Source organism: Anastrepha obliqua, chromosome 3, assembly GCF_027943255.1.
Source record: "Anastrepha obliqua isolate idAnaObli1 chromosome 3, idAnaObli1_1.0, whole genome shotgun sequence".
Lineage (NCBI taxonomy): Eukaryota > Metazoa > Arthropoda > Insecta > Diptera > Tephritidae > Anastrepha > Anastrepha obliqua.
Genome location: NC_072894.1, coordinates 94,570,443 through 94,587,492, shown reverse-complemented (window position 1 = coordinate 94,587,492; position 17,050 = coordinate 94,570,443). Strand labels below are relative to the sequence as shown.

At 36.9% G+C, this 17,050-nt stretch overlaps 1 protein-coding gene across 4 annotated transcripts in view; it reads left to right on the top strand.

Moving 5' to 3' along the window:
* LOC129243089 (homeobox protein slou) overlaps positions 1–17,050 on the top strand; it is a 67,687-nt gene that overhangs the window by 35,743 nt on the left and 14,894 nt on the right. For 3 of the 4 annotated variants that reach the window (XM_054880204.1, XM_054880203.1, XM_054880202.1), the window contains 3 exons: positions 3,297–3,466; positions 3,575–3,648; positions 12,760–13,097. In XM_054880204.1, coding sequence (XP_054736179.1) covers positions 3,297–3,466; positions 3,575–3,648; positions 12,760–13,097 — 582 coding nt within the window. Of the gene's footprint in view, positions 1–3,296; positions 3,467–3,574; positions 3,649–9,012; positions 12,057–12,759; positions 13,098–17,050 lie in introns of those variants that run through there. The other variant, XM_054880205.1, reaches the window with a different exon arrangement.

Sequence of the window (17,050 nt, the reverse complement as noted above, 5' to 3'; positions counted from 1 at the left end):
CTAATTCTATTCCCCCACGTCTAGGTCCGCTATATTTGTAGCCAGCTTTCATGCTATAAGCTCGTCTTCTTGTGTCTCTATCTGGGCGGCTTCACTTTGTTGCACTGTGTCGAGGTCAATCTTTTTTTTCGTAGTACGTTCTCGATCTATTTCATTACCGCGTTCCAGCTGTCCCCACGTTCGAGCATTTTGCTGATTATGTTGCTCGGTGCGATGTCGCCAATCTGCTCTCTCAGAGCATTTCTTTCCGCGAGCCATCTGTCACAACTAAAAAACGTGTGCTCAGTGTCATCGCTCGGTGCTTCGCAGTATATGACCTTGAAATCGGTTACCTTGCCCATACGGTATAGGTAACTCCGGAAGTATCCGTGGCTCGAGGGGAACTGAGTTAAAAAGTAATTCACTTCTTCGAAGTTCCTTTGGACCCATTTGTCAATTGATGGAAAAAGTTTCGCCATCCATCTGCCGTTCGGTTCAGTGTCCCATCGGCCCATCGAAAATTGCAGCGTCTGAGACAGTGCGGTAGGCTGAGGCAACTCTGAGTGCCGCTGTTCGTTGCACAGCCTCCAGTGCTTTGCGCTTGGCTTTGCAGTTTAGCACAATTCCCCATATTTCGCTGCCGTAGAGGAGAATTGAGCTTGTGGCCGCCATACTTAGGTTTCTTTTGCTCTGTGTTGGCCCACCGATGTTTGCCATTAATCTACTTAGCATTAATCTACTCCGACTAAATGTGTATCTTCTGGCATTTCTATGCTCAATATCGCATCGTAGCTTAGATTCCAGAGATCGGGGCCAATAATATATGCTTGAGCTGCTCCAGACCTTATCGCTTTTGTTTTCTGACCATCTGGTGTGTCGTATAGCAGATCGCGCTCGCTCAAGTAGCTCTCGGAAATCCGTAGCATTTATGCAGGTATTCGAAACCTTTCTCGTAGTGCCTTTATAATGTCTGTCCATCGTAGGCTGTTAAAGGCGTTTCGTACATCAAGCGTTGCCAGCACGGTGATGCAGTTCGGGTAGTGGCGTCTGCATTGAGCGCTGCTTAGTACCTCCTCTATTGCGCCAAGGGTTGATTTCCCGCGTCGGAAACCGTATTGCCTTGCTAACAATCCTCCTGCTCTCTCAATAGACTCTGTAAGTCTACGCTGTATGAGTTTCTCAAACAATTTCCCGGCGCTGTCCAGCATGCAAAGCGGACGCCAAGCTGACGGTTGCGCAGGGTCACTCCTACCCTTACTGATCAGCATCAGTTTCTGTATTTTCCACAGCTTAGGGAAGATGCTTTGAGTAATGCATGCATTGTAAACGTCGAGCATCACATCTGGTCGACAGGACAGGACACGGACTAGTCAGGATTTCTCAACTGAGCCTGCACCACCGACTTAATGGTGACGTGTAAGGAACGTACCCGAAGGCTTGCCAGAGTTTTCACGGGACGGAGGCGATTGTAGCATTAGCCTATCAGCCATTTCGGTGCGGTGTCACCCTCCAGTACTGAGGTGATAGAATACTACTTTCACCAGCCCATAAACTTCCTGATCTAATAATATTTTCCAGTATACCGTAATCAGGATCTTACTGGTCTCGATCCTGATGAGCTTTTCAGCCCTGCCCCTGTAGATACTCGGGGTATGTGAGGTCTTTCGAGCCGACCCCTTCCTCTCCTGCCAAATTTTAGTCGCCTCTTACGACAGGCATGCCTTACCGCAGATGTATTTTTCCCCCGACCCTCTGGGGCCGGTCAATTAGTATATCATAATTATTAACATCTTGCTGGTAGCCGCCTTCTAGAAAGAGTCCTAACACCAAATCTCACTATGAATCTCATTCATTGACGACGAATTCGCAACACTTGAATTATCCTCTACACAAAGCAATTTGTATAGAGGATAATTTGTTCAATTACAAGTTTTTAACAAATCTGTAATTTAAAACTTTTGAAACTATACATACATACATATATATTTTAGCAACCAAGTATTGTTTTTAAAAGAATCAAATGCTCAATTTTTTCCACTGTATGAAGTATTCTAAATTTTCGCCTTTCTTCATTCAAAAATATTATTACCCCACATGCAATAGAACTCATTTTATATGCAAGAAAAGGAAAATAATTGCAAAATAACGCTAAAGAAATAATTTTTTAGGCTAAAGCTAGTTTGTTTACGTCTTGCCAGTTAATACCGAAGTATCAAAATTTGTTATTTAAGTTTGGCAGCACTTCTTTCGAGTCCACAGGAGAGTTGTATTGGTAACTTTACTACGATGGACTCAATGATAGGATGATTACACAGTCCTGCGAGGGTGAGTTTCTAGAATGGCTGTACTTGTTTCTTGTAGGTTTTTATGCGCTGAAAACGAATCTGACCTTCAAAATGCTCCATCACGTCAGGATTTTTGGTAAATGAAGCCTAAAAGGTCAAAAAATGGCCATTTTAGCCATTTTTGATAATTTTTTTTGGGATAGAAATTTTGTTTTTTCAATTTTCGACGAAAAGGTCGCATAGTACAACTCTTTAGCTTTAAAACCCATTTTTTAAAATTATTGTACGATTTTTTTAAAAAAAGTTATGACATTTTGAAATTAACAGTTTCAGTTACGCCAATAGACGTTATACCCAACGTATACGTAACTGAAACTGTTAATTTCAAAATGTCATAACTTTTTTTTAAAAAATCGTACAATAATTTAAAAAAATGGGTTTTAAAGCTAAAGAGTTGTACTATGCGACCTTTTCGTCGAAAATTGAAAAAAAAAATTTTCTATCCCAAAAAAAATTATCAAAAATGGCTAAAATGGCCATTTTTGACCTTTTAGGCTTCATTTACCAAAAATCCTGACGTGATGGAGCATTTTGAAGGTCAGATTCGTTTTCAGCGCATAAAAAATTACAAGAAACAAGTACAGCCATTCTAGAAACTGAAAAAAGTTAAATTTCGCAGGCCTGTGTTATTATCGAGTTTATTTTATAGTTATAATGTCAAAAATATAATATACTAAATCCTTAGAGATAGAGATAAGAGTTTATTAAGTAGAAAACGTTACAAAATTTATGTTATCGCACAATTTACAGAATATGATATAAATCTTAATTCTACATCATTATATTTGTATATTTATCACAGGTTTGGTTTTTTAACCGATTTTTTCTTTTTTTTTTTTTTTTTTTTTTTTTTTCGAAGGAAAAAACTACTATGAAAAACCTCCGCTATACATCTTACAAGCTAGGGTTAATCTGTACGCATTTAAGTACCAGTACTAAATCCTAATTTCTATTTTCTTTCATCTCTTCAAGGAATATGACATTCAGGACCATCGGCCATTTCTTTCACTCAATCAAAGTGGCTTAAACAAGGCAGACCAAATTAAATTTGCTCGTTATTTGGGGCAAGGACTACCAACCTTTACGCTTTTTTGCATTTATAGTAATTTCAAAAATCTTTTCTGCACCAAACGAACAGAAATGTAAGTATTCACATGATTAATAGCAATGAAATGATTTTGATTAAAAACAATAAATCTTCATGTAAGACACAGCTTTAATGCTTGAAATTTAATTTTTTTATCGCACAGATACACAAAAGATGGTTACAATCTGCCTTATATACTGGACAAAACGAAACGATTCCTATCGAATACTACAGCAGGTTAGTTCGAAGGATGAATTGTAGTAGTGAATTGTGATTACACTAAGGTGGTCTTTATTTTCAAACTTTAACTTTTGCACAAAAAGCCCGTCTAATTTTTGTTTGAGTTGGTTCAGAGTCTTGGATTTATTTCCGTCCAAATAGTATCATCCCACCAGCATTCCCCAAAAATTATTGGCAACTACATATTTTATGGAGCTAACCCGGAAATTGGAGCGAAAGTATTGGAAATGGGACTGCTGCTCTGTTAAAAATTAACAAATTTTTTGTTTGGATCACAATATGTCGCTAGTGTTTTTATTAAGGCAATTTGACATTTTATGGCTTATGATCATTTTTATTTGGTTGAAAAAAATTCTATGATTTACGTTAAAAGAGGGCCTGAAAGTACAATAAGTAAAACGTAAAATCTAGAAGCACAAACTTAATCATCCAAAAACTTTAAATAATCCGAAAAGTGCGGTAAGTTATGTGTTAAAAAGTTTAATGAAACCTTGTCGGTTGAACGAAAGCCTGAAAGTGGAAGAAAAATGGATTTGTAGTGGTGTCATTATTTCGAAAAAGACGATGCCTTCCACTTCGAGATACTGCAAAACAAGTCTATAGGTGGAAAGGTTACGTTCAAAAAGTGCGGAAAAGTGAAGGTTTACGATCATATAAAAAGATTATGGCACCCAATCGAAATGATAAACCAAATAAGAGTGCAGAAAATTAAACAGTGAAGACATCCATAAATATGGCTGTGTGGTTATGGACGATAAAACATACATATGTACTATACATTAAGCTTACTTTAAGCAGATTCAGGCCACTGAGTTTTATACTGCAACGAAAGGAGAATGAGTTGCAGGTGTCTTTAAGCTAAAAATGTTGGAAAAATATTTGGTTTGGCAAGCCATCTGCCTGTGTGGTATGAAAGGCAAAACGTTCATTACCAAGGGCACTATCAAGAAATTTATATGAAGGAGTATTTGCGAAAACGTTTGCTACCATTCATAAAACAACATACGGACTCAGTTCTGCTCCGGCCCGATTTAGTATCGTGTCATTATAACCGCATTGCTATGAACTGGAATGGAAACCAAGTGGTATGGTAAATATTGTTCAAAGGGATCACAACTCACTAAACTGTCCACAATTGCGACGCATTGAAAAATATTGGGCAATTGTTGAGAGAAAATTAATAAAATCTAAAACAGAAATTAAAAATGAGCAGCAGTTTAAAACGAATTGACAGAGAGCGACAGATATCGTAACCAAAACTAATGTCCAACGCCTAATGAGAGAAATCAAATCTAAATTGCGCCATTTTGTTTATAACAAAGAGAATTGATAAGAGTTTTTTTTTTGTTTAACATAGTACGATTAATAAAGAAGAAAATAAAATAAAAACTGTTTTGATTGCTTATACAAATTTTATGTTATAATGATGATTTATTAAGTTGGAATATCTTTGCGTTGAGGATAAACATTCTATAATTTTGTTACACACTGTCATATAGCTCAAATAAAAAGTAGACGGAAAAATCCGAGGGTCTTTGCTAAAATAAAAAAATAATTAGGATTTGAAGCCCTATTAAGGACCGCCTTAATGTACATATAAATACGTTTTTAAAGCATGTGCATTTACATAAATAAATTTAATCTATGTAATTTCACATATCTATTAGCCTCATATACTATATAATATACAATTTCGAAGTGCACACATACATATACTTATATATTAAATAGAAAATATTCTTTTTAGCTTTTTCTGCAATCTTTGTTCATTAAGTTATTAACTTTTATTTAATGTTTGTTTGTTAAAATCATTGCGTTTTATTTTTTATTCACCATCTGCTTAAAATTCCTAATTGGGATGACATTTTGAAAGCCTAATAGAAACATTACCTAATAACACTGGTTTACAAATAATAAAAAAATCGCTAAGAGACACTGTACATGTACATAGGTACATGTACATATAATAAAATATAAAAGTTTTATCCAACTCGTGAGTTAGAAAGTGAAAAGTAAAATGTGTCATATGAAATTTACAAGGAGTGCCACCTTAAAGTTTTACGTTTTTTTTATGCAAAACGGCATACATATGTACCTTCTACTCAAATATGCACGAGACGGTATCAATAAAACGGTCCGCGGATGACATATGGCAAAAATAAATTTTTTGTTTTTTGGTAGGACTGTTATAAGCTTACATGGCAAATTTCAGCGTGATATGTTATATAGTTTGTTTTCTGTGCTACTGTAAACAAGTCAAGCTCGAGTGTGTTCTTCGAATTCTCTTTTATGACTTCAATTGTCTCAAAATGTTTTCCACGGAGCGGCAACTTGAGTTTGGGAAACAGGAAAAAGTCACATGAAGCCATATCAGGCGAATACGGTGCTTGCGGAACGATATTAACATTATTTTTGTTCAAATAATCGCGAACAAGACGTGATGTGTGAGCTGGTGCATTATCGTGATGCAAGAACCATGACTTGTTGTCCCACAATTCCTTCCTTTTAAGACGAATGTTCTCGCGCAAACGCTTTAAAACGTCTAAATAATATTCAGCGTTAACCGATTTTGCGATTTGTGCGATTTTCAAGCACAATTTCCTTTACTTTTCCGATGTTTTCGTCGTTTACTGATGTTGCTGGACGACGTTCATGAGGCAAGTTTCCAACCGATGTACGGCCCTCTTTGAACGATTTGTACCACTGGAAAACACGTGCACGCGATAGAGCAGAGTCCCCATAGGTTGTCTGCCACATTTCTAAGGCGTCTGAAGCCGAAATTTTGTTGGAATAAAAAAATTTCAAACAAATTCTTTGTTCAACTTGAATTTCCATCGTTAAATTCGAAGAACACACTCGAGCTTGACTTGTTTACAGTAGCACAGAAAACAAACTATATGACATATCACGCTGAAATTCGCTATGTAAGCTTATAACAGTCCTACCAAAAAAAAAAAATTTATTTTTGCCATATGTCATCCGCGGACCGTTTTATTGATACCGTCTCGTTCATATTTGAGCAGAAGGTACATTAATCGTTTTGGCGTTGGTCGTATTCCGATTGCTTGCATTGTCTTGAAAAATTCATCTCGAAAAAATGTTTAGGCTATATACCAAAGTATACATGTAATGTGCTCACACTTATGACTTCGCAAAAATGACTTGAATTGACAGTTGTGGGTTTGTTCGATAAGAATAATAGCCATAGCAATAAAAATCAAAAGCTTAAACAAAGTCATGAATATCAAAATAGGTATTTTTATCGAACACAATATTTGCAATCAGTAACAAAATCATACAGAATGAGAGCAATCAGCTAGTGCTGTTAGTTAGTTTGTTTTTAATAAATAGAACACCAACAGAAGCAAAAATGAAACTGGACGTTAAATGTTTACCAGTTTACATTTCGGAATGGTAATAGTTTCCGTTGCTAAATTGCTCATGCTATCGTTTTTGATTATAAATCTCAAACTGTAAAGTACCACAGCAAGCAGCCAAAAACCACACAGAAGTCCAAATTTCAAAAACACCAATCTGTTTACATAAATTACAATCATTTGTTGTTAGTTCCTATATTTTCGCCATGGATAATTCCTACTAGGGAAAATATTTCCATGCTTCTCTCGCATCGAACTGTCACTTTGCTCTTGCAATTTTTGGTTAGTGTCAAATTTGTTAGTGCTAACGAACGCCTGTTTGGGATAATTTGCAATAATTATTGAAAATTGTTGTATAACAAACAAAACTTATGACGTAATGCTGCAAGCATATTGATGGGCAGTTTCTATTTTGAGATGCATGTAAAAGCTGAGCTTATCTAATAAAAATTAAAATTGAACGAAAAATGTCAATCAAATGGATTAGAAACCGAAAGCCAAATCAAGAAAGTCATATCTAAGCAGGCAATGCATTTTAGGCCTATGCATATGGAATCGAAACTATGTTATTGGATTTTGAACCCGACGAAATACGAGAATAATTGTTTATCTACAAAGCACTTCGACATAAATACTTTTCTGTTTCCAAAAAGTAACAAGACTTGCGGCAACTGTAATATAGGAAATGTAAAATGTTCAAATTTTTTGTTACATAGCAACTAAACGAACAATCATTACTCTTAATATAAGAGAGTCATGGTGAAAAGAATTGAGAAGGTTGGCCACACCCCATCGGCCCGTTAAACAGCTCTGCAATTTTCAAGGAATCTGCTAATTTACTGACGTAACCGGAGTCATGACAGCGGGTTGATTACGAAAAAACTGAGATTGTGTTGATGATATTCGAAAAAAATCAACGGAACCATCACTCATGACACTTCGTTGTCGACTGCACGATTTCTGATTGAACGAGTCTGTGGATACGAGTGAAATGAGTGGTAGAACTCTGCTGCTGACTACCCGGTGACGTGGCAGCCGAAGTTACTCACACCATTTTGCTTCGAATGACCAATCCTTGTAATCTATCATCCTTGTAACATAGTTACATCGCTGCAACACACACAATGGGGATAATAATAAGGCGGTGCCGATCGTAATTTCTTCTTCCTACATTGTTGTGCGCCTTTTCTCTTCTCTCTTTTCCAATTTGACGTCGCGAGCTCTCTGATGGGCGTAATCTTGTTTCTATCATTCTTGATATGCACACATACTAGAGGCTGAAACTTGTTCGAAAAATACATTTGGAATTATTGCCGAAGTCCAACAATTCATATGTTAGTCTAGGGATATAAGGGACTTTCAATAGGGCGAGCTTTCGCGGAGTCTGATCACCGTTCATTGCAGATAATTAGCTTGAGCTACTTGTGAGATGCTACTATATACTGCAGCACATTAAGATTTGAATAGTAAAATATTAAAAAAAAATCGGGTTTGTAAAGTGTTTAGTTGTGGCACCTTCGAAGAATGTGTGCGATATGTCTTGTAAATGACTTCGGAGCCCATAATCGAAAGGCCACTGTCCAATGCAATACAATAACAAATATCAACATATATCTTTGTTTTCTCAAAAAAACAAAAAAATTGATAGATGGTATCCCTCGAGCAAGTAGTAAATACGTACATTAAACACATAGCGCAAAATGGCTGTAAACTAATATAGTGTAATAGGAATAGTATTGTCACAAGCATAAAAAGCGAAAATACGAGTATTGCAGACAATTTTTAAAATTATAAAAAATCCGAAATCGAATCGAAAAACCTCGTTCCCAAAAGTCATCCATTTTATAAAATAATATTTTTTTTCCAGAAAAAGTCGGAAAGCGCGGTACATAAAGAAATTCTAAATAATACACATATAAGCACATTTGATGAACATTTTTATAATTTTTATGCACTTGTTTTTTTTTAATTTTTGGATTTTTAGGTAATGCTTCGAGTAAAAGCAATCCATGCGTGCCACAATCACAACCGTTACAACCACAACCGCTGCAATCACAACCGTTACAACCACAACCGCTACAATCACAACCGTTACAACCACAACCGCTACAATCACAGTCATTACAATCACAACCGTTACAGCCGCAACCTTTACAATCACAATTTCCAAAAACACCACAAACACAATCACATCCACAGTTACTGTTACAAGCACCTCCTCCACAACTTCCACCGGGTCACTTCCATCAGCTGCAACAACAACAACACCAGCAACCTTTACACATCCCGATGTCAATGTCAAGAGGTTTATCCAAATGATTTTGATATTAACATTTATGTAATTCGTAATCGCATAAGTTGGAAAATTAGTTAATCAAAACCATAGCAGCGTTAAATCTGTAAAATATGAATTAGAAAATATGTATTATATAATATATGTATTACGTTATTTCCAATTTTATTTTATTATTTTTCCAAGCTAAAATCTTCCTTCAAATGTGCACGTAGGTTAAGTACTGGGTGGTCCATCTAGCGTTTAGTATTTGAACTATCGATTTTTTGACTTTGACAGCTAAAATAATATCCGTGATGGGTCGTAAATTTAGTTAATGGTTAGGCTTTTACAAAATCTAGAAACGATTACGAAAAAACCACAGACCCAAACAATAAACAAACTTTAAGCGAATAGTTTCATAGCAGTTTCGTAGATTTTATTTGTTAAAAATCTTTAAAATAATTGAAAACATCGAAGCACTTCACTTTATGTCTGGACAAAAATATTGGACATTTGACAACAACGCGTAGTATTTCGGCCGGTATTTTCCGCCATTCTTCTAGAATAACAGCTTTTAGTCGATTTTGGATGTTATATATTAGTATACTTTCCTTTTTCTCAAGCTCGTCCCATAAGTCCTCGATTGAGTTAAGGTCAAGCGATTGGGGATGCGTTTTTATTTGCGGAACGACTTATAATATCCAAAGTCGCACTTTTTCGGCGGCGTGTTTCGGATCATTGTCGTGATGCAAATATAAGTTATTGCCTAAGCTCAATTCTGTTGCACTTTTATTTAAATTTTTCTTCAAAATATTCAAGTAGTCTTCTTTTTTTATTGTATTTTAGTGGCTGCTAGATCACTTTGGCATATTCTTGCATTATAATCTGCTTTATTCAGAAGCCTATGTGAATGAAATGACCTCGATGATATTTCTTTCCGAAATGGTTGGTGTTTTTTTTTTTTTTTTTTGTTTGTGAGGAACTGGCTTTATGCTCTTTTCCACAAAACTAATAATTCTTGTCGACAAGTGAAAGTTTGAATGCTCTTCCGCTTTTTGGCGCCTCAAAACACTTTTACATATCTCCTTAATGCTTTTTCAATCTTTAAAAAAATTTTCAATAATTTCGTTTTCTTCAGGAGTTGTATTTTTACCCCCCAATTTATTCCAAATTGCCGAATATTTTTGACCAACCAAAAATCGCAAAGTTTTAATGTTTCGAATTATTTAAAATTTAATTTGAATAATTTTCTCTATTAATATTCAATGACGTCTTCCCTACTATATGGTTTCTCATTCAGTTTTAAAGGAAATCATTTTATTATGTTATATTCCCATATTCCACGCTTTTGTGTTCGTATGATGTGAAACTTTTAATCCTTTTTTAAACTTTTGTTCAGCACTGTAAGTGCCAAAACTCGCAAAAACGTGCCGAAAAACGAATTTAACAGAATGGGCTACGCTGCAAGGTTTACTATTTTTAATAAAAAAATATATATTAGGTGCGCAACTAAGTTCTCGTTGTTTTTTTTTTTATGAAAATACAACTTTATTCTGAAAAAATGGTTACAAGTGAATCATTGAAAGTATTGCCCATTTCATTCCGTTTTTCATCACCTGTCACGATGCGATAAAGAAAAGCCTTCCTTTTTTGACGCTGGAGCAGTTGCTCACAGGCGAAAAAACGACGTTCAACATCCCGTGGTTTTAACTCATAAGGAACCCAAGTCCCCTGTTTCTGAATCATTCCTAAAGCACACAATCGCGTGGAAATGGATTGGCGGGTAACTCCTAATACTGAAGCAAGCTCTTCTTGCGTTTGACACGGATCCTCATTGAGCAATTGCTCCAATTCAGCGTCTTCGAAGGTTATTGACCTTCCTTCACGCGGACGGTCGTCAACATTAAAATCACCGAGCGACGGAACCAATCTCGGCACGTTGTTTCACTTAAAGCAGCATCTCCATAAACTTTTTGTAGCTCTCGATGCGCTTTAGCCGCTGTTTTTTTCGAACGAAAGAGGAAAATCAACACTTCTCGCAAATGACGATTATTCGGCACAAAATCAGACATTTTCACAAAACCAAAAGTATATGATACCAAAACAAAATCACTCATGTGTGGAAGCAGTTTGTTTACCATACGTCTAAGCTTGGTTTATGACGTTTAGGTTATGTTAGAATCGACTAGCACACACTGCTGGCGGCATCTATTGACCTTAGTTGGGGAAACTTAGTTGCGAACCTAATATTGTATGCATCTTTTATTTACAACCGAATTAAATTAAATTTCGTACGTTAGCTGGGCCACTCTGTATATGGACAAAAAATCAAACTTAACTATATTATTCTGTGACTTTTCCTCAGTAATTGAACAAAATTAAAATAAAATTAATTTTACAATACTCCTTGAAGAATTAGAACTTTAACTATACTTTTACATATTTTTCTACATAAAGTTAAATACATACTACATCCATACACACATAATATACTATATATAAACATATATATATGCCATGTTATTCCGTTGAAAGAGATTATTTAAATTTACTTAGCTATAAAATGTATAGTCCGTGTAAGCACTTGCATTTTTACATAAGTACACATGTTTTATGTAAGTTTTCAACTGCATGTTCATATCTATATATTATACATGCATATACAAATAACATGCTAAATGTGTGTCCTAAAATGATTATTCTTATGTGTTTAGAATTCATGTGTTTTTTGTTTTTGTAAAATGTATTAGCAAAAGGAGATTAATAAGAATTTTTTTAATCAAAATATTATTTGTCGAAAAAAACATTGAATCTAAAAATGCGTTTCATTGAAGTGAACACTTGTATTTGCAAAACTTAATTAGGTGGATAAACTTAATAGAATTATTTTATTTTATCAAATCTACTCTCACATGAGCACAATACGTGCATGTGCATACATATAACTGCGATTTTGGTCTCTTAATTTATATTATAATTTTTTTTGTTTGTATTTGCTCTCATAATTTTCTTTATATGAGGATTACTATGACGGATCGAGCTTGCTTGCAGCAACTAAAAATAGTTGGCATCGCGGCAGCATAGCGCTGAGACTCTAATACGATCGCTAAATCCATTTCGCGCGCCAACTTGCCGTGTAAATTCAGGCACACTTGTGCCTCTATGAGAGCGTATTTCTTTATCTATGCAATCAATTATGAGAACTTTTGTATGCACATACATGCATACGTGTTTATGTGCTGAATATGTATTTATGTGTATACATATGTATGTATATATGTACACACTCGCATTGCTTGCGAGGAAATATGCTCGACTGGGGTAAGATGTTTTGCATAGTCTATTAAAAAATAGAGTTTTTTGCCAAACAAATGCTCGTTCCACTATTTCATTTATTGTATTTATCTAGTTCATTAAAACTAGCTTTTAAGTGTCCTAATTTTTTTTTTTTTGTAGATCTAAAAACCATGGTTCAGCAGCAATCAAACGATAGCATGGATTTTGGACCGAATACTAGCGGTTCGCTGGACAGTAGCTGTGCTTCTAGAGTAGGAAGTAATTTTGAATCGCTACCACCAAGATGTCTCATGCCAAAAGTTTTGGAAAATTTAATAATCTACGAAAATTTCGATGTGCATGAAACGCACAGAGTTGAAGATGGGGTCTGTACACATATAACGCGTTTGCCGCCAAAAAAACAGGAAATATTCAAACAGTTCGGTATTCAGAGTAATCAAACAGTAACTTTTTACGAAAAGTATATAATCGTCGAGAACTTCAGCAAATTTTGCAATGTGAGCAAACGAAGGAAGCATACGAAGGCATCCCAAATATCCGTATACATATACATAAACACATATATTTATGTCTACCCATATGTTCATATTCATACGATTACATACAGTGGGAAGCAAAACCGTCAACACGTTTCTTGAACGCGACTAAATACTGTATATGCATACTTGTATATACTTATACCCTATGGTCAGAAAGTACCGGGAATGTTTAAATAAAACAAAACAGAGTTAAATTTCAGGCTAATTTATTCTATCTGAAGCAACACGTCGGAAGCAACACACATGTACCAACGTTTAACCCAGTCCTCCATGCACCGCTGGTAGGTCGGCGAAGGGATGGCCTTCAGCTCTTTCGTCGCATTCTCTTTGATCTCCTTTATCGACTGAAATCTTCTTCCACGAAGTGGTAACTCCAACTTGGGAAACAAAAAGAGGGCGCACAGCGCTATCTTAGGTGAATACGGTGTTTGCACGATGGTATTTCCTTGGTGTTTGGTCAAATAATCCAGCACAATTTGGACTCGATGCGATGGCGCGTTATCATCATGCAAAATCCAAGATTTGTTTGCCCACATTTCCGGCCGTTTGTGACGTGCAGCATCTCTCAAACGCATCAAAACGGATAAAGAGTGACAGATGTCTGTCTTACAGTCCTACCAACATAAGAAAAAATATGGACCGGTTCCCACGTTCTACAAACAATATCAACAGCATTTATAAGCCAAAACATAGCTAGAACTCTCCTTTTTTAAATTGGTAAACAAAGAAATGGTAGTTTATTCTTCACACTTTTACGCTTAGAGCTAAATCTCGTATAGATATCAATACTTTGTCATGAACCTTTATTTGGAATAACACTTTGACACCTCTGGGCATACATACTTTCTACCAAATTTTCAATAATTGAGTGGGGTTATTTGTCCACTCCGTCTGCATGTGTCGCCACAATTGTTCCATGTTTGATAGCGAATTGCGATACTGCGCACATACATACACATATCCCATAAAGTCTGCGTTCATCTTGCAAATGTTTTTAAGTTTTTTAATCAACTATAAAAATATAATCAAATACAAATTTATAGTTCAAAGCATATATTTATTTATTTCTCTATTGCATTCTTAGTTTACAAAAGCAAACAAAATAACGAGATTCTTCACTTCATTTTTTGCATAACGGTAAGTAATTGTAGCAACCTGCAAATATAGCTCCTCTGCAAAATATGGTCGGATGAAAGCATGACTGCCGATTGGAATTTCTTCTAAATATCGCGTATAAGCTTCTAGCGAGCGTATTGTATGAAAGGCTGAAGCCCACCATCAGCCAACTGTTTGGACCTTATAAGAGTGGCTTTACAGAGTTTGATTGAAAAGAAATGAGCCTTCCCGCGCGGAGCGTCTGCCAAGCGATCAACCGAATCGGCTGGTGGGAGAAAATGATCGTAGGCCCTTCCCCTTCCACTAGAAACCGGCCCCAGTTCGCTGGCAACAGCGGTGCAGTCAACATCGCTCCGCGCGTGAAAGCTGTTTTAAAAGTGTGTTAGGATTTTGCAGTGGCGAAAATGCAGCGATCGTTGGAGCAACGTTACTCGATCAAATTTTGCGTAAAGCTAAACAAAACGAGTACCGAAACCATTGGGCTACTCAAGGAGGCTTACGGGGACCAATCTCTGTCCAGTGCCCGGGTAAAACGGTGGCACAAGTCGTTCAAGGAAGGCCGGGAGGACGTCAAAGACGAACAGCGATCTGGAAGGTCTTCGACGACGCAAACAGACGAAGGTGTGAACCGAGTTCGTGAATTTTTGAACATTGCCCGTCCTTCTAGTGTACGTGAGATCAGTGGAGAATTAAATTTAAGTTATTACAATGTGCGGGAAATAGTGACCGGAAAACTTGAAATGCGCAAAGTGTGTGCCAAATTGGTTCCAAAGGTTTTGACTGATGAACAAAAGCAATTGCGTGTGGAAAAGAGTCGTGAAGTACTGGAAAGTGACGAACAGGATAATACTTTTGACAATTGCATCACAGGAGATGAAACCTGGTGCTTTGAGTACGATCCTGAGGGCAAGAGAGAGAGTGCGGAGTGGCACACGAGCCAGTCGCCACGACCCAAGAAGGCGCGCAGGAAGCACTGTAAACGCGGCATTTTACGAAGAAGTGCTCCTTCGGCTGAAAAGCCACGTCGACCGTGGTCGGCCCGATCTCGTCAACAATTGAACTCTTCATCACGACAATGCGCCGGCGCACACCACCTTCCTCTGCACCTCTGCATTGGCCAAGATGGAGATTCCCGTGCTCACCCACCCTCCCTACAGCCCAGACCTGCCCCCGCCGAACTTCTTCTTTGTTCCCGCGCCTGAAAAGAAAGCTGAAGGGGAGGCGTTTCGACTCCATCGAGGCGATCCAAAAAACTGTGACAGCCGAATTGAACGCGATTCCGGCGGATGAGTTTAAAAAATGTTTCCTGCAGTGGAAGGACCGCTACCAGCGGTGTATTGACGCTCGAGGGTCCTATTTTGAAGAATATTTGTTGTATAAGCCAAAAGGTTTAATAAAACTGCTTAAAAAAATAAGGCTCATTACTTTTCAATCAAACCCTGTAGACCTGAAAAATCTACAACCGACTAGATATTCACAATACGCCAAGTCTTGGCAAATACTCATAAAAGAAGAAACGAAACACGATATTTTTTTTCGATTTTAAGGCCGCATTCGAAGCACGAAAAGAAGTTACCTAAATGCCGCGATGTTTGAATTTGGTGTCCCCACAAAACTAATATGACTACGTAAGATGTCGTTGCTCAATACCAGTAACGCCGGCTCTGGGCTTTTCCAAATTGGATAAAGAAGTAAAGCGAATAGGTTTGGTGGGGAACGAGAACAAAAGGATGTACCTTTTGCTAATCCAACGTAGAATTCCTCTTGTCAACAAGTGCTACTTTGGACTAAGTAGGCAATTGAGTAGTAAAGTCTTCTCTCGACGAACAAAACTAACACTTTACAAGGCTCTCATCATGCCCGTCCTAACGTATGGCGCAGAAACTTGAACGGTGTGAAGTGTTTGAAAGAAAGATTCTGCGGAAGTATTTGGACCATTGCATGTTGGCGACGACGAGTATCGTAGGTGACGAAACAATGAGCTTTACGGCGACATAGACGCAGCGCAGCGAATAACGATCCAGAAGCTTCGTTGGTTTAGTCATTGGGTGTGTTTTGGATCATTATCCTGTTGGAACCAAAACGTTCTTGTTAGACCAAAATTTTCATCACTCTGTTTCAAATTACTTTTTAAAATGTTCAAACACCCCTATTTATACATCGTCGATTCAAATTCCAACTGACTCATGCTCATACTTGACAGCTTTTGATTATGTAATTCGAAAGTTAACCATTGCTATGTTGATTATGCTGCGCAATTCTGGGATCGATAGTGTTCTTGGACGCCCACACCTGAGCTTAGATGTTAAAATCCCGGTTTGCTTGTAATTTTTCAATACGTGTTGAACAGAGAAAAACGTTCTCCCAATATCTTTGACAATATTCCGAAAACTGTTTCTATCTATTCACAATTTTATAATGAAGTGAAGAATCTCATCACTTTTGTTTTGAACAATACACTTATATTGTAGTTTTAAGCAACACAAAAATACTCGTAAGGTAAACGCAGACTTTATGGGCTATGTGTGTAGGTATGTATGCACGCAGATGTTCTATTCGCTTAAGACTAGGACTTTGTGTCGGTCATTTAAAATTTTTATAAGTTGAATTTTGTAGCCAAGACAATTTTCGCAGTATGCTTCGGGTCGCCGCCATCTTGCTGGAAGATAATTTCCTCAGCAGGATAGGCTCATTCGTCCAGGAAGTCAGGCAAATGTGATTGCAGAATGTGGATATACATTTTCTGATTTTATTAATTCTACATATGTATGTATATAGGGGGCCAACTCGTCTCC